This window comes from Gallus gallus, chromosome 1 (assembly GCF_016699485.2).
Source record: "Gallus gallus isolate bGalGal1 chromosome 1, bGalGal1.mat.broiler.GRCg7b, whole genome shotgun sequence".
Taxonomy (NCBI): domain Eukaryota; kingdom Metazoa; phylum Chordata; class Aves; order Galliformes; family Phasianidae; genus Gallus; species Gallus gallus.
Window position 1 is genome coordinate 71,786,611 of NC_052532.1, and position 16,676 is coordinate 71,803,286.

Genomic DNA, 16,676 nt, shown 5'->3' on the forward strand with positions numbered 1-16,676 from the left:
CTCAGTTTTCCAAACAGTTAGGAAGCTATATACATATAGTCTATTATATATATGCATATATATATATATAAAGCCTAAGGCACAATTTAAAAATAATTTGTATGTTGAAGTTGACAGCCATCTTGAAGAACCAATGCCAATTCCCCAGAAAGCCTGGCTTGAGGATCATTATGTCTTCGCAAAAACACCCTTAGAATCGACCAGCTGACCTTCCAACTGTTCTCAAAGAGTAGTCGTTTCAACAGTTTCAGGATCCTGCTTCCAGGTTGCAACACTTGTTGTGGTGCAATAACGTGATGTGTTAATTCAGCATTATGAAATTACTGCCTTTTAGCCAACCCATGTTGTACAGGGGATTCCTGAACTAAAAGTGGTCTGTATCTGGAGACTTGTCTAACATTCTCCCATGAGATTCCAATCAAGCAATAGAAAGTGTACTTTACTTTAAAGCTATTATCCAGCCATTAGCAACTGACATCCCAGCTGAAATGTGACTGCAGGATCTCCATACTTTGTCACTCTGCCTCTTGCATAGGGCTGTACCATAGTCAAAGTCAGGCCCTTTTTCTTACCCCCTTTACTGATCTTTCAGACAATCAATCCTACGTGATCTTAGCAATCCATAAATTATTAAACACAAATACCAAGATAACAACCAAACAACCAAAAAGAAACAAACAAACAAAACCCAAAACACCCATATCTCTTACAGCCCATTCCTACTGGGGACCAATATTCTTTTTGAAGTACCTCAAGAAAGGAGGTATCCAGGACAGTTAGCAATTTTCCTAACAACAAGCCCCTTACTTAAGGCATCTAAATATGGACATAAAAGCTTTACTCCAGACTCCTGAGTTTGAGAGCTTTAGCCTACTTTTATTAAGTACTTTGAAAGCTGGGATTACAAGCTCACGGATGGTGCATTACATTAGTCCTAGAACTAATACTTCCTTCAAAAAGTCACTATTAAAAGTCAAAACAATTTAAATCTCTGTGCTAACTGAAGTTAAGGGGGGAAAAGAAGGACAAAAGGAGAAACAGCAAATGTACAGATATATGCAGTGACATCGTTTTTAGGTTCAGTGTCTAATGCCTTGTTAACCTTTACAATTAATTACATCTTCCCCAAGCATATAAGTCCTCAGTCATTTGTAAGTTACTGAACTTTAAAACCATCAGTGGTCGTTGAGGTCAGTAATACTACACAGACACATACTCAGGAACCTTCACATAAGAAGTGCTAGATCTAGGACATATACAGTAATCAAAATCATTAATAAAACCTCAGAACAATTATCACATATTTGACTAATAAAAATTTACTTTCTAAATGTCTTTTCCCAGTTGGAAAGATACTATTGCCAGAGAGCTCCTGATATTACAGTGCAAACAGATAGATGGGCTCAGTCTTAAAAACCAACCAACCAAAAACCACCACCACCAAAAAGATCTATAAAGGTAAGAGGACATGTATCAGAAATTATTATTTTTTTCTCTCCTTTAACAGAAACAAAAGAGCTCGGGTATTAAACTAGCACCCTGATCCTTCCAGTGAAATCACTGGCGATGCCAGACAGAGAAAATTTATTTTTGAATTTAGGTCTGTCCAGTGTAAACTTCTACTTACTTTCCCAGGCATACAAGGTAAACATGATGTAAGCACCAATGAGCAAAATAAAGGCTCCCTCTTTCTCAAAGAGGGAAGGATGGCCACAGCAAGGCTTCAATGAAAGTCTAAAGCAGTGTTTTCTTTTTTTTTTTTTACCATGAAAAAGTTTGTATCTCCTCACTCAGCTTTTTTTTCCTCAGCACAAACCATAGATCTGAAATGGTAAGAGCAAGTGTAGAAAATAAAGAAGTAAAATTCACCACAAAGTAGCACAGGGATAGAGAAGTGTTCAGGCACTAATATGAATATAATTCCAAAGTCAGACTTGGAAGCTAAACCTATTTATTTAAATAAAAATGAATACTGAACAGGTCAGTTAAATGTACCATACCAAAGTGAGAAGAACAGTGGTGCCCGTAATACTGCAAAAGAGAAATCTCAGTTATGTCCTAACAGGAGGGAAAGCAGAAGGAGGTGCCGGGCTCTGCTTCTGCTCACCAATGGCAGTTCAGAAACGGCACAGAGCTGCATCAGGAGAGGGTGAAACTGGGAGAAATTCTTTATCACCAGTGGTCAAACACAGGAATGGGTTTCCTGGAGAGGTGGTTGATGCCCCATGCGTGTCACTGTTCAAGAGGCATTTGCATAATGCACTCATTAATATGCTTGAACTTTTAGTGAGCCCTAAAGTGGTCAGGCAGTCAGACTTGATGGTCTTTGTAGGAATTTTCCAACTGAACGGTTCTATTCTATAAAAATGTGAATACAGAAGAACAAGCGAAATGACTACGAATACAATGCCAGCATAGGTAAGAGTACCCTACTGTGTGCTCAGAAGAGACTGTATTCTCTGGACATTACTGACAGAGGAAGAGGTGGCCATGACAACTAGATGTTCCTCCTCCCATCTTGAGGGATAGAGGTTTCCAAACGCTCATGTAGAAAATAGGAGATCTGCCTGCTGCAAGCCCACATCTCAGTTAACAGTTTTGTATTATCAGTGTTGTATATTTTCTATTATCAGTATTATCAGTTGTTGGGAAAATAGCTGATTTTATTCCTGATCATCACTCTTTTCTGAAACATGATGTAAAGAGGGCAGGGGTTTATTGTCTAGAACTCTCACAAAAACAGTAGAAATACTCTAAGATGTAATGGAAAAAATAAAAGACAAAAAGCCAAGAAACCAACACCGAGGGGAAAGAAGAGGGAGAAAAACATTTCCTATAAACCAAGATTATTCAAAAATGCTTGGTTGTCATGGAAACTGCTCAGGGAGGGTCAGCCAGCCTCACCTTTGGCTGCAAGGATCATCTGTCAAAGCCAAACCACTGCAAACAGCACAAACAGGCACTCAAAATTCACTCATCAAATTCCTGCAGATCCTGGCCAGCGCTCATTGACACTGTTAACGAGTTAGCTTCTCAAAGAGGCTCCTTGCAGCATGAAACAATTTAGTTTAGTAGCTATCCTGATTTTAGCTTACTGCTTGGAGACAAAACTGTCTTCAAGAAATTAATTTGCCTTAGCCTCACTTTCACTTTTTTTTTTTAACCTGTTTGACATTCCTCTTTCTTCCCCCATAGTTCTAATGTTCTAATTCCAAGATGAGCTGTAATTACTCGTTCAGCGTTTCAGTGTGTTTCAGCACAGTATATATGTACTGAAACAAACTGAGGAACTGAGGTGAAAATATTCCATTCTCAGGGTTCAGCTCCACTTTCACAACACCTGTAGTAAACAGGCGAGTATGAAGAGGAAAAAAAAAAAACAAAACAAAACGGAAAAACTAACAGCAAGAAACCATAAGCACACTGCTGTCCCTCCTCAATACACACTACTTGTCACATGAATTTTAAAAATATACACATAAAAGAGAAAATGCACTTTCTTTTGTGGTATCACTAAGCAGCCTAAGAAAGGAAGTCAATGCAAACACTAGAGATTTACATCTCTAAATCTGCAAAATGTGGTCTGTGGCTAGGCTAGCTCTGCTTGCCCACCATTCCCTCTTCCGTTCCCCAAATCAGTCATTGCAGCCTTTGCAACTTTGAGCAGAAATCACAGTGAAGCCCTGACCTGTAGAGCTCTGGCAAGTGATAGGTCACCCACAAAAGCCCTAGGTCGGCTACCTACACCTTTCCTCAATGAGAAGATAGTATACACTCTCCAGAGTGAGAAAATGATCAAAAAATTTTTAATTATTTTTGGGCACACATAGCTCTAAATGCTGAAATGCAGCAAGCAACAAGCCTCCAGGACTCCCTTAGCCCTTATACTCTTCGTAGAAGCTGGATCTGTGCAGGATTGTCAGTTAAGTGAAACCAATGGATCTGATGCATAGCTGTAGCAGATTGTTTCTCTTGCACGCAGGCTAATTTGGTTCTAACTCTAGTAAGCAATGGAACATAGCATTCACTGAGCCAAGTAAGCGCAGACTCGATTTTCTCTCCCCCACACATTTTCCTTCTTAAAAATGAACAGTGAGAGGGTTTTTTTTGGAAAAAAATATGCAACAGCAGAATGGTTGTTAAAAATACAACATCACATTGATAAGCATATGATAATTGCTCTTTTATGATGCTTTTTGTATAGGGACAGACAGCAAGCTGTAATACCTCAATGTCTCAGTAATCTGCTTAACAAAATTTCTGGTAAAACGGGAGCTGTGTTTTGTGAGCCAAGTATACTTTATGGCTGAATGAGAACAAATAATTTGGCTTATCATATTTTCAGGGAGTAGGAGAAAAAAACCAACAGCCTTGTGTTCTGAGACATAAGGAATAGCTGAGAAAGGAAGCTGATGATATTCAAAGCCAGGTTGGATGGAGCCCTAGGCAGCCTGGTCTGATATTAGATATGGAGGTTGGCATCCCTGTCTGCGGCAGAGGGGTTGGAGCTCCATGATCCTTGAGGTCCCTTCCAGCCCAAGCCATTCTATGATTCTGTGAATATTACTACGTGAGAAGTTCAAAGCAGTTTGTAGGGTTATTTTTTTTTTTTTCCCAGAAGTCATCCCCTAAAAAAGCTTTTGTCCCAAAAACCTTCCCAAAAATCTCAATTTCCTATCAGCAGGGTGTCAAAAGGAAAGCATTTGTCTCTCCAGGACTTGTTACTACCACTGTCCTTAGTCCTTCAAACACTACTAGGTGAGTGACCAAACATCAGCAATTCTCCATCCCCCGTGTGGAATTTTCACACAGCTCTGCTTTTGAAAATATATACTGGAAACAACTGCTTAAGCTATATGCTTCCACAAAACAGTTTGTCCATATCAAGAGTTTATGCATATCAAGCTTTTGTTGTTGTTGTTTATTTTTTAAGTACATGAATTTGCATTCTGACTAAATTTAACCAATACAGAGCTTTACTATTAAACCTTATTCCTTATACTGGCAGGAATGGGAGAAAAACATCTTGTGCATGTACTGGTAAGTTCTTATGATAATCTTGCAGGGCTAAATTGGGAGATGCTTTTGAATTTTTCACATAAAAGCAGCAATTTATTTTAATAAGGTTCACACAGTCACAAATAGCCACACAAAAATAATCAACAGAGAGTATGAAATAGCACGAAATTAAAGAAAACACTGAACGGTAGTGAACAAGCTTAAGAATTTTAAAAATATAAAATGAAAATTTAATGAATTATTTCTGTATACTTTTTTTAGTGCTTTTACAGTAAATTCTGCTGTATCTTTCTGTTCTGTTGTACATTCTTCATAGAGACAATCTGCATAAAGATGGTTATTTGTGAGAGCTAATTAATCTCCCAGTGTTCATTTTGATACTGTTAATGTGTTACACAGCAGTCATGTCCCATGCCACAAAACCTATATGTATAAAATAAAATGACTTGAAATCGTATACATCGGACCACAATGAAATACTAAAAGCAGCTTTGGGTGAGGAGGTTTAGGTTAGATATTAGGAGGAAGTTTTTCACTCAGAGAGTGGTGACACACTGGAACAGGTTGCCCAAGGAGGTTGTGGATGCCCCATCCCTGGAGGCATTCAAGGCCAGGCTGGATGTGTCTCTGGGCAGCCTGTTGTAGTGGTTGGCGACCCAGCACATAGCAGGGTGGTTGAAACTCATTATGGTCCTTTTCAACCCAGGGCGTTCTATGATTCTATGATATGATTCTATGTCTTGGGTTTTAAAGTTGAAATACTTCTAATATCTCTAAAGCCACACCTTTCTGTTCAGTTCCTATAGACAGATATATGTGTCTAACTTTACACATGAGAACAGAAAGAAATACCAGATGCATGTGTGTATAAATGGAAATCAGATCTCAAAAAGTAAATGTTTTACCTGTACAATCCTGTTAGACAAACATTAATGCATGAAAAATAACATCAGAAACAATTTAAAGACAACAGAGAAGGTTTATATTTTCTCTAAGAAAAAGGAACAATTGAACACCCAAAAAACTTTCAGGGAATTAGTGACAGAGGCAGAATTATCAACTACATTTTGTGACTGAAGATAAACTGCTCTTCAGCTCTGAGACTATTTCCTCTTTGAAAAGTAGAGGGCATTTTTCCAATCACCCTTATTTGTACTGCAAAAGCATAGATTTTTCCACAGTTTGCCACCCTTAATGTGCATTATGTAGTGAAGCTAGAAGAACCCCTTTTCCCTTCAACAAATTATTTTGTGCTTAACCTAAAAGGATTTTTAAAATAAAGCCTACCATCTTTGCAGGTCTTTCCATTCTCAAGAAGTTTCACACCAGTGGGACATGCACACTGATAAGAGGGCTTGGTAGGAGACATCAGACATAAGTGGGAGCAGCCACCATTATTAATTCCACATGGGTTTGTAGCTGTTAAACATAAATCACACAGATTAATGCTTCTGATAATGAATGACCTCATCTCATGTGTCAAGACATACGGTGTTTGAGTGGTGGAATTGGTGGCAGCAACACAGATTAAAGAAGGAAATGATATACACAGAACAAGTAAAAATTAATTCCAAGTGTTGAGTAGTGGAGTATTTATGGTACAGAAGTGCACGGATGTTGAATATTTCCTTTCTTGAGGAAGTAGCATTTAGCTCTAAACAAGAGCCTTGTTTCATCTCTGCTCTTCTCATTTTCACAAACTATGCAACATGTTGGTGCTGAATGTATAGTAAGTTGCATATATATTAAAAAAAAAATGCAAACACAGTAAATTAACACAATGGTTAAGACAGTGGTTATTACACAGAGTTGCAAAATTAGCGCTGCTTTTCATTTAGGAACTACTACTTGGAAAAAAATAAGAATACCATGCTACATAAAGTTAGGGCACATTAAAGAGAAAAAGGAATTTGACAGCAGCATAAATGTGTCTGTCAGAGTAAAAGCAAGAGATTTTTCACATTTAAAAAACAAACAAACAAAAAAAACAATGTAGAGAATACTTGGTTTCTCTGTTTTTTCCCCCCAGTCTCTGCACTGGAGAAATTGCAACACGATGCAAGTAAAGCCACTTGCTACCATATAGAAGGAATAGTTAAGATGTTTGCAACTTGCATTTAAAGTATAACGCAAGACAACTTACCATTTGGCTGCCTCTTCTGGCTGAAAGCATGGATATCCATGGGTGAGAAGATGTTGGAATGTATTTCACGCAGGTCCTCCCCAGAGTACTTGCTGCAGGCCAAGATGGAATGCGTGTTCCAGTCAGTCCAGTACAATGTGTCCCCAAACAGCGTCAAAGCAAAAGGATGTGGAAGGGAGCCTTTAACCACTGCTTGCCTAATAGAGTACAAGGAAGAAAACGTATGCTTAAACACAGTTCATACTACAGCTTTGCTCAAACATAGCCTTTATGAAGAGAAGTTTACAGTGTAAGTATGATTTATCGAAACTTTTCTCTTTCTCTTCTTTTGTGGAAACAAATATAGCATACCCAATTTACGGAATGATCTGGGGAAATAATACAAGAATCCTATTTTATACCTACCTTCTAATACTAAGTCAAAGAGAACACTAACTGAAAGCCCTGCCTAGGTTGTCAGTGGCTATTTCTTAGCACTCTTTTAACTCCTCATACCTGCAGGGCAATAAGTCACCCTGCGCAATGGAAGAGAACACCAACTGGTTTTATGCAAATCTGACTGCAATTTGTTGACCATGTCTATCACTGCCAGCCTTGGCAGATTTTAAACTGAGACAGTGTTTAGTCAATTAGCAACCCATTAATGTCTTCCATATTTTTTCCATTAATTCTCTTGACAAATAGTTTCACTATGAAGAAATCCTGAATGTAACTTTTCGTGATTCATTATTATAATTAAGCTATTGTTTTTATTACAAGTAGTGCCATCAAACAGAGTTCTACTGATCTTTTGCCATAATAATGGTATCATTTCTGAGGAAAAGTGGGTCACTGCCTGTCTCCAAGTACATAAACAAAATTAAAGAGTGTATCTATATATTTTATGTAGATATACACATACATGCTCATTAGCCATCACAAAAATGCAGCATAAACGTTGCTGGAGACAGTTTTTCCAGGCTCTTGTGATGCAGAAACTAATTATCTATACCCAAGTTCCTCAGAACAGGAATTAAGTAGCTCAATTCTCACACAGTAGTTTTTTTTATTTTTATTTTTTAATTATTATTAAGAATCATAGAAAAACTGAGGATGGAAGGGACACTGGAGAACACCTGGGCCAACATCCTACTCAAAGCAGGGTCACACAAGTACCACTTAGACAAATGGTTCTTCCAACATCCTTTTTCTTAATTGTGAAGGTGCACAGGCATTCACATGTACACAAGTTCCCACTGAACAATGGACCCAGCCATCCATTTCTCAGACTAAAACCCTAAGGGACTGACACATAGCTTTAATATTTCTTCAAGTATAGAGCATACTATGATCAACATCCTCCCAGTTTTCTTCTTGCAGGGAAGAAGGTCATTATCTGTGTATTTACTGAGAGAACAGCCACACACTATCTACATCTTTTTTGCCAAGAAGTCAGTAAGAGAACTGGTTTAGTAGAGGACAAAAATAGTCTTATTTTCCAACTATTTTCTGCTAAAATATAATAGAAGAGTGTATTAAAGCAGGAAACTTGAAGGTATAATCTGCCAATGATTCCAAGTACAAAGAGACTGCAGTCATTTCAACACTTTCACCTTAGTTTCTGCAAAAAGATGCATTATCTTTAAAGTTTCTATTTTTTTCAACTCCTGAGAAAAACACATACATTCCATTACTTGTCACTCCAGTGTTCCAATTCTACACCAAGCAAAATTTCAGATGATATTTCAGACTAGAAAGTAGGACATATCTTTTATTTCTTAGCTCTGTGTGGAGTCAGGTATATATTTGCTCCCAATTAAATGCACAAAATAAGCATCTTATAAAAGACTATTGTAATATAATTTACAGCTGAAATCTACCTGCCAAACAGTGAAGCCATAGTGACAAAGCATACTCCTGCACCAAGTATAAAGGCATTCAAATTCAATAAACATTTTTACCAACCCCACCCCCAAACTCTAAATGCCTTCGAATTTGAATAATTTCACTTTACAGCAGGACTGGTGACTATGTCAGTCTTTCTGATGACTGTCATCTGGGATAGATGCAATAAAGGTCCAGACCTCTGGACCAACCCTCTAATGACCAAACCTTCACCAAAGACAGCATTTCACAGACAAGAGAAGCCACATTTTTTCTGAGTCAAGCCTAGCTATTCATTCAAAATTTTGAGATTTTTAGATGTGATTATTACCCACCAGTTCTTAGTAAAAATCAATCTTTGATTATAATAAATACTGCCAGATGTGCCTAACTTTTGGACAACCACCTGTCCTTGTAGCAATGCATAAGGTAAGCTGTCAACCTTATTTAAACCAGCACTCGTCTAGAGAGATTCCAGAGTAGCAGATAGCTGATGGCACTGCCTTGAAGCAGTCACTTGTGATGTTTTTGTTAGTAACTATACGGAACTGTCACGTAAAAACGTCTTTGGGCCTGAATACACTAGCACATACTACTCACATTTTGAGCTTTATTACTAATATGTAACCTACACACAGTTTCCATCAAGGCATTACAAGGTGATAGCTTACTTCCTATTAAGAAAATCGGAAGTGCTTTTTTGCCTCTGAACAAACACAACTGCCACAAGTGGGCTGAGAAACAGACACACTGTGTAGGTGTCAGCAAGGAAGTGAAATCTGGTTTGTGCTCTGTAGGCCCTCCCCATTGTGATGGCTCCACTGCCTATCCCAGTTGTGGAGAAGAGGGAGAACAGCTGGAGAGATGAGGACCTAACAACAGGGTAAGAGAAGAGAGCAAGGAAAGTCTTTCCTACAGCTGCTGTGAGGTCATTGCACTCAAACATGGGCTGCGTTATGATTTGCAAAGCTTTGTTTCTGGTTGGTGAGGAAAGGAGAAAGGACTTCTGTCTTAAGTGTTATATACCTGAGTGAACAGACAGGAAAAGAATGTCACCTGTAGCATCGGACTGCTGTGTACTGCTGATATTTACCAGCACAAGCACCCATCTGGGGTCAAAGATCAGCCAGGTCTCCATGGTTTCGGCCTCACTAATGAAGACACTGGCCAACCTACCAGCTGAGACACTGCAGGTGTAATTGGGCCAATACAACCTGACAGCTCTGTGCTGGCACACCTTCAGACTTTACGTTTCAGCTCAGGGCTGATTTCAATGAGTGACACAAAAGCAAAAAGCAGTGTGTTCTATTATCCTTCACTAAGCTCTTCAGCTCCTTCAAACTGCTGCACTTGTCCTATTAGCTCTGATAATGAGAGACACCAGAGATGAGAAAAAAGTGAGAGATGAGAAGTAATGTTATGAGCTCATGGGACATCTCTAGGGCTTCAACAGTATGCAAATTGGCTGCATATTAGATGGTACTAAACAGGCAGTAACTTTAATAATCTTCTCTGGGCCATAGATAGAATTACACGCATTTCCCTTAAAATTTTTCATGGAGATTGACATTTAAAATATCACAATTTCTAGTCAGTTTAGTTGGATGGGAAGGAAATGCAAAAGAAGAATGCATTAAGTACAGGCTGACATCCTGGAAAAAAGTTCATGGGTGAAGGACCTGGGAGTTCTCATGGGCAACTGGTTGACCATGAGCCAGCAATGTGCCCTCGTGGCCAAAAAGGCCAACGGTATCCTAGAGTAACCTAGAATAACTGCAGAACACCTAGGGTACTTTAATCATCCTGGCCTGACTTCTCAAAACCATTAGCATCACAGCTCAACACTAATGAAAATCATCTCCATATTGGGTCTAATGCAACTGAATGAATACATTCAATAATTGGGATTAACATTATGCTAAAATAGCAGCCAGCTAAGAAAAAACATTTTGTCATAGAGTTTATACTGATCCAATTCACAATACAGTGAAGATCTTATGAAGTGAAAGAGGAAAAAAATATCCACTCCTAAGACCACATATTTGAAAATCTGCACATCTTCAGATCTAGAGTCCACTGTCCAATGCTGTATACAAATATCAATGTTTATTACAGTCTTGCTCAGTGTGGTTTTAGTGACAGACACAGATATGCACAGAAGTCAGGTGCAGTCTACCTGCATTCCTTTCTGTTCACCTCAGAGGCTACCTGCACTTAATCTTTGTGGAAGGGAGCAAGAGTTTTCACATTTATGTTTGAATCCATTTCTGAAATTTCTCTCTAGAGGATCCCATACCTATTTCTATCTCCTCAGCTATCAGACAGAGAAAAAAATCTACTGTTATATGACTCTTTGCAATCCAATTTCAAATACAACTGGGAAGACTAGAAAATATTATGGTAGTTCACCTTACTGCTATATTCTCAACGCTGAAGAGTGAGAATAAGAGAGAAATCTTTATTATAGCTCTCTTTTACATTTCTCTCATAGAAAATGAGCATGGTTTGTAAAGACGTAAGGGTAAATGAAAAAAAAAAAAAAGGAACTATGCAGTTAGACCCTGTGCACATGGGCAATTCAGTGATGCAGCCTGAGAATACAGTAGCATCTGGCCAAGAGATGCTGCTGAGCATCTGAGGGCCGGCTTGTCACAGTAACCTTGCTCACCAGTGGGGCAAGTTCTGTAGTGGAATGCACATCCACAGCCTGAGACAACGAAGATCAGCCACCATGCCAAATGGGCTATTCAGAAAGAGCAGAAATGCCTGAAGTATGTTTCAGCATTTCCACTTATCTGAAATGCTTTAATTTCATAAAAGCTAATCCAATTCTCCAACAGTAAAGTACAGTGGGACACTTACATGGAAAATGCAAGCAAATATATAAATATTCCCTTATATATATGCATAAATGCACTAACATAAATATTTATATATCTATACACACATTTTCCATATGTCTCATATAACTACATATATTTACATATACATGCATACACACTACTCCACTGCACACGTTACCGGTAAAACATCTCCATTTCAGCAACCTGAAGAATTAATGCCAGTAACTGCTTTTCAGGCTATCAGAGAATCACTGAATGGGGGAAATAAAGAAGGATCAAATACACTGCTAACACAGGTATACTTCCATACCATTTGCTAAAGGATTTGCAACAGTTTAATTATGTCTACAAAATTAAGAAATACATTAATGAAATGTCCTATGCAATCCCTATAATTACTGAAGATTAGAGCTTTAAGCAGCAAAGAACTGGGACAGGAGCATAACATTAAGCAAACACTGTAGTTTTCATTTGTGGCTCATAATATCATGTGCTAATAGCACTAAAATGAGCAGAGGAAGTGTTTGTACTGTTTAACTTTCCCACTGAGTTTTCTTATGCCAGTTTCATTCAGGCAGGACACATCCTTGCTGGCACCTACGTATGTGTTGAACACTACATTTCCGAAAATAAGGAAAAGTGATATCTAACATATTTTTTTTTCTCATTATATTTACCATATTGATGTTCAATAGAAATACAACATGAAAAGCTGGAATTTTAAACAGTCTACAGGTAAAAGCTTATATATTATCCTACATGTTGTTGAAAAAGCTGCTCAGAGATGATCATATTGGCATTTACTAAATTTTCATTTATTTTTTTTCTTACTCTATACCAGGTGAATTTTTAGTTAAGTGTACCTGTGGGCTACATTCTTATTAGAAAAAAAAAGCTGTTATGTTGGAATTTCCATCCTACCTTTCTTCATAGAGAATTATAAAAAGAAAGGCTTGCTTTCTGGACCTTGCTTTTAACGTTCATTATATGTTAAAAGAAAGCATATTACGGACATGTTTGTGTGCTGCAAATTATAATGTTTTGCAGAAAATGCTTCTCTCCATCTAGAGATCCCTTAATACCAGAGCACTCAGGAAATCCCAAGAATTACAAAGCTATCATTCTTAACAACGGGAAATAATAGCAAGTGGCCAAAGCGCTCGGTAAGGCAGGATGAACACCCAACAGAGAACTGAACATCCCAACAGCACAGCTGCCACAAGGCAGGGGAGGGAGATCCAATTTCTCTAGAAGTACAAGGTTTCCTCTTCTGCAAACTGAACAAAAACAAACTTGGAAAATCAAGCTAGAATTTCAACATGAATCCTTGCTAAAATATTCCTACTAGAATACAAGCCTGGTTCTCATTACCTGAGAAAGTAGACAGAAAACATTACTCATGGGGTACAAAAATATCTTTTAAAACCAAAATACTTTCTCTTTTGCCATTTCTTCAAGCTGCAATTGCCACACTCGCAGCACGTAACAAGTCTAGCTTCAAACCCCAGTTGACCTTAAAGTTTAAATTAGTCAATCAGATGTAAGTCATTTCTCAGTCAAACACCATCGTGACATGCAACGTAGTTTAAAGGCCTCAGCAGGAGTAAAGGAGACTGGAAAGCTGCAGGATGAGGTGATGGAGTCTGGGAGACAGTGTGTGTGTCTATCCACTGGCTGCATTATACTATATGGGCTACATAAACCTGCAGCTGCTGGGACCCTGAGCTAACACTGCATGTGCTGTCCCATGGCTTAGAAGAAGCACTGATGAACTGTGGCTAATCCCCTTGCACTATGTATAAAGTGTCTACAAATATGCAGACCCATGACCTACTGACTCCAGCTACATACAGCATACGTGTAACCTATCCCTGCATGCACACCAGCCAGCTACAGACATTTTGAAGCTCCATCTTCCCAGTATTTTATTTCAAAAGCGCCTTGGGGAAGATCCAAAAAATTCACCCTTTCACTGTATCCAAATAATTTAATTAATTCTGCTTAGGCAGGCTTCTCTAGCAGCTTTAATTAGAGCACTATTTGTTTTCTGCACTGTCCTGCAGTGATGACGTATTGAAACAGACAGACTTTTCTCCATAGGCTGGTTTCTCCTTGATGACTGAAAGTACTAAACAACCCTGTCTCACAGAAATACATGTAAAGATATAGAAAGAGCACAGTATTTTATTCCCTGTACATAATGTCATATACTTCACATATTATACACAACAAAAAAGAAATCCTTCTAAATTCAGGGACACAATGTTTTCAGCTTTTCATCACATTTGCAACTAATCATCTGGCAGACAGATTTGATCTGATGCTTAAAAACAGGAAAAAAATATCAATGCTTGAGTGTAAACTTAACATCCACCTCCTTGCAAATGTTCCCCAGCCCTCTAACAGTTTTTATAAATATGTTTTCTTACAGTGGCCTCAAAACCCATCTCATTAGCACAAACACTTCCTGGGGGACCTTGTAAGTGCATTTCCCTTCAGCCAGTAATGTGTTAACTTATTAATTAGAACTGCTGCTGCAGGGTAAAGGAAAAGAAATTAATTCAAGAGCTGCCTTAGCAGGCCAACCTATCTTGGGTACTCTACTCACAGGAGAGCTATCTGCAATCCAGTTTTGTTTAATTAGTCCCACAAAAAGCAACTGTTCACTCTGATAAGAGTAGGGCAAGAGCAGGAAAAAAAAAAAGTAAGAAAGAAAGTAAGAAAGAAAGGAAAAAAAACTGCACATCTCCTGTATGCACCAATTTCATTTTTTAATTACATTCTGACATGAAAAACTGCTCGCTCCTTTCTCTTGCTGGCAAACCAAGAGCATTAGTCATCAGCCTCTCTGTTCTTCCTCCTTACTCTGAGTCCGTCACTGGAGTAGCCACATTAGTAATTCCTAGGGCTAGCACAGATCACTGTAAAATTTGCTGTGCAGATTTCCTCACGAATTTATGACCCTACCACACATTTGCTGAGTGCTGATTATAACGCTGTCATGATGCCTCTTCATTTTGGTGCAGAAGCTCACAGGCCCTAGCAAAAGATGGCCAAGGTCCTATCCAAAGAGGTGACAAAAATCCAGGCTACTTTGTTCATCCCCCGGCATATTTCTACCACCTACCTACTTTGCTCTTCCACTATCCATACCTCTGCATGCTAGAAGCCAAGCATCCATGCATATAAACAGCCTTCTCTGACACATAGAATCATAGAATTACTCAGGTTGGAAAGGACCTCAAAGATCATCAAGTCCAACCGCAGCCTAACCATAGTACCCTAACTCTAACAACCCTCTGCTAAATCATATCTCTGAGCACCACAATATGTATCTTTAAATTTTAATTCTCGTGTAGTGCCAAGTGTAGAGACATGATAATCAGACTACAGGAATAAAAAGACAAAAAAAGGTATTTCTCTCAGGTATAGAAGTATGTCAAGAATATTTCCCTTTCACTCATTCCAAACATAAGAACGCTGTCTGAGTCTCAATACTTCAAAATTTATCTCGGTGACACTAATTAAAATCCTCACCTATTTACATCATATTTTCTTTCACTATCCGAATCGAAAAAGCAGTTTTCTTTGAACTGTTTGAAATTCTTTTTTGATATAGAGATGTTATTTACTGCTAACTTTCCCACTTCCACAAAAGCAATTAAAACTCATGTTATACTGCTCTACATGAAGCTTCTATGATCACATCTACTACAGACTCCCACCTCACATTGAGCAACACTACAAACAACTTGAAACTTGTCTTTACTCATCTGCTTCCTTTGCTAAGTTACCGAATCTAGTCAGATCCAGAACACCGTCCATCTTGTGAAACTATGCGTCTTTTAATAACAATGGTCTTTTTTATTTCTTCAATGGCTCCGTCTTCCAGAAATGTATTTTCCCTGACATGCTGACAGAAGGTAAAGCAGAAAAAGAACCAGTGACACTTCACAAAGATTACAAAAAGAAAAATCTGTTTTAACCAGGAGTAATTTTGCTAGCAACACAAAAAAATAAACTTCATTTATAAATACAGAAACATCAGCTAGAATAATGAGTTAAAAATGAAGTTTAAAATCACTAAAACAAGCTAGGAAATCAAAATGTATGTTTCAAGTTAGACTACACAGTAAGTGATAGCATTCCTGTCATTCCCCATTCTTAAGTAAAGTGACTCTTCAGCGTAGCCCTCTTAAAAAAGGGATTTTAAAGGTGGTGGTGGGAAATAAAACTGGCCTAATCCCACTATGATATCCTTTCATATGAAAATAAGACCATGATCATTCTGAGTGTGTTTGTTAAGCATACATCTCTCCCACCTCCCTATCCAATATATTTTGCATCTCTCAGTCAATCCTTTGGGAACATGGAAAATCAAAAACCTGGGTTTTTTTTTGTGTGTGTGTGTTTTGATATAATTTTTACAAAGTTCTCCTTAACACATGGATGACTGTACAGATGCAAGAGATCTTAATCCACTGTATTTGACCCACCTGAACACAGGAAGAGCTGAAATAACCTGCCCAAGAGCACCGTGTCCAGCTGTTAGCAGGACTGCATAAGGGACACAGCCAGGAAGCAAGGGATAACACTGGGTAAAGCAATACAAGGAGTCATGGGTGTACTGAGGCATGGAAAGATGGAGTGAGTAAAAATAAGCATGTATGTACATGCACAGGGAACATGTAGACAGAAATTATAGGGACCGCTGTTGTGGTGGAGGGATAGATATAAATCCTTATAAAAGCTTCTTAGTTCCAATGTTCATGGGAGAAAAAAGAATCTGCTCAGCTTTTCCTTTTTGG

At 38.3% G+C, this 16,676-nt stretch overlaps 1 protein-coding gene across 2 annotated transcripts in view; it reads right to left on the reverse strand.

Annotated features, from left to right (window-relative positions):
* Positions 1-16,676, reverse strand: part of LRP6 (LDL receptor related protein 6) — a 130,031-nt gene that overhangs the window by 52,291 nt on the left and 61,064 nt on the right. For both annotated transcript variants that reach the window (XM_040647399.2, XM_015290906.4), the window contains exons 4-5: positions 7,163-7,359; positions 6,307-6,438 (exon numbers count right to left, since the gene is read on the reverse strand). In XM_040647399.2, the coding sequence (XP_040503333.1) occupies positions 6,307-6,438; positions 7,163-7,359 (329 nt within the window). The remainder of the gene's footprint in view (positions 1-6,306; positions 6,439-7,162; positions 7,360-16,676) is intronic.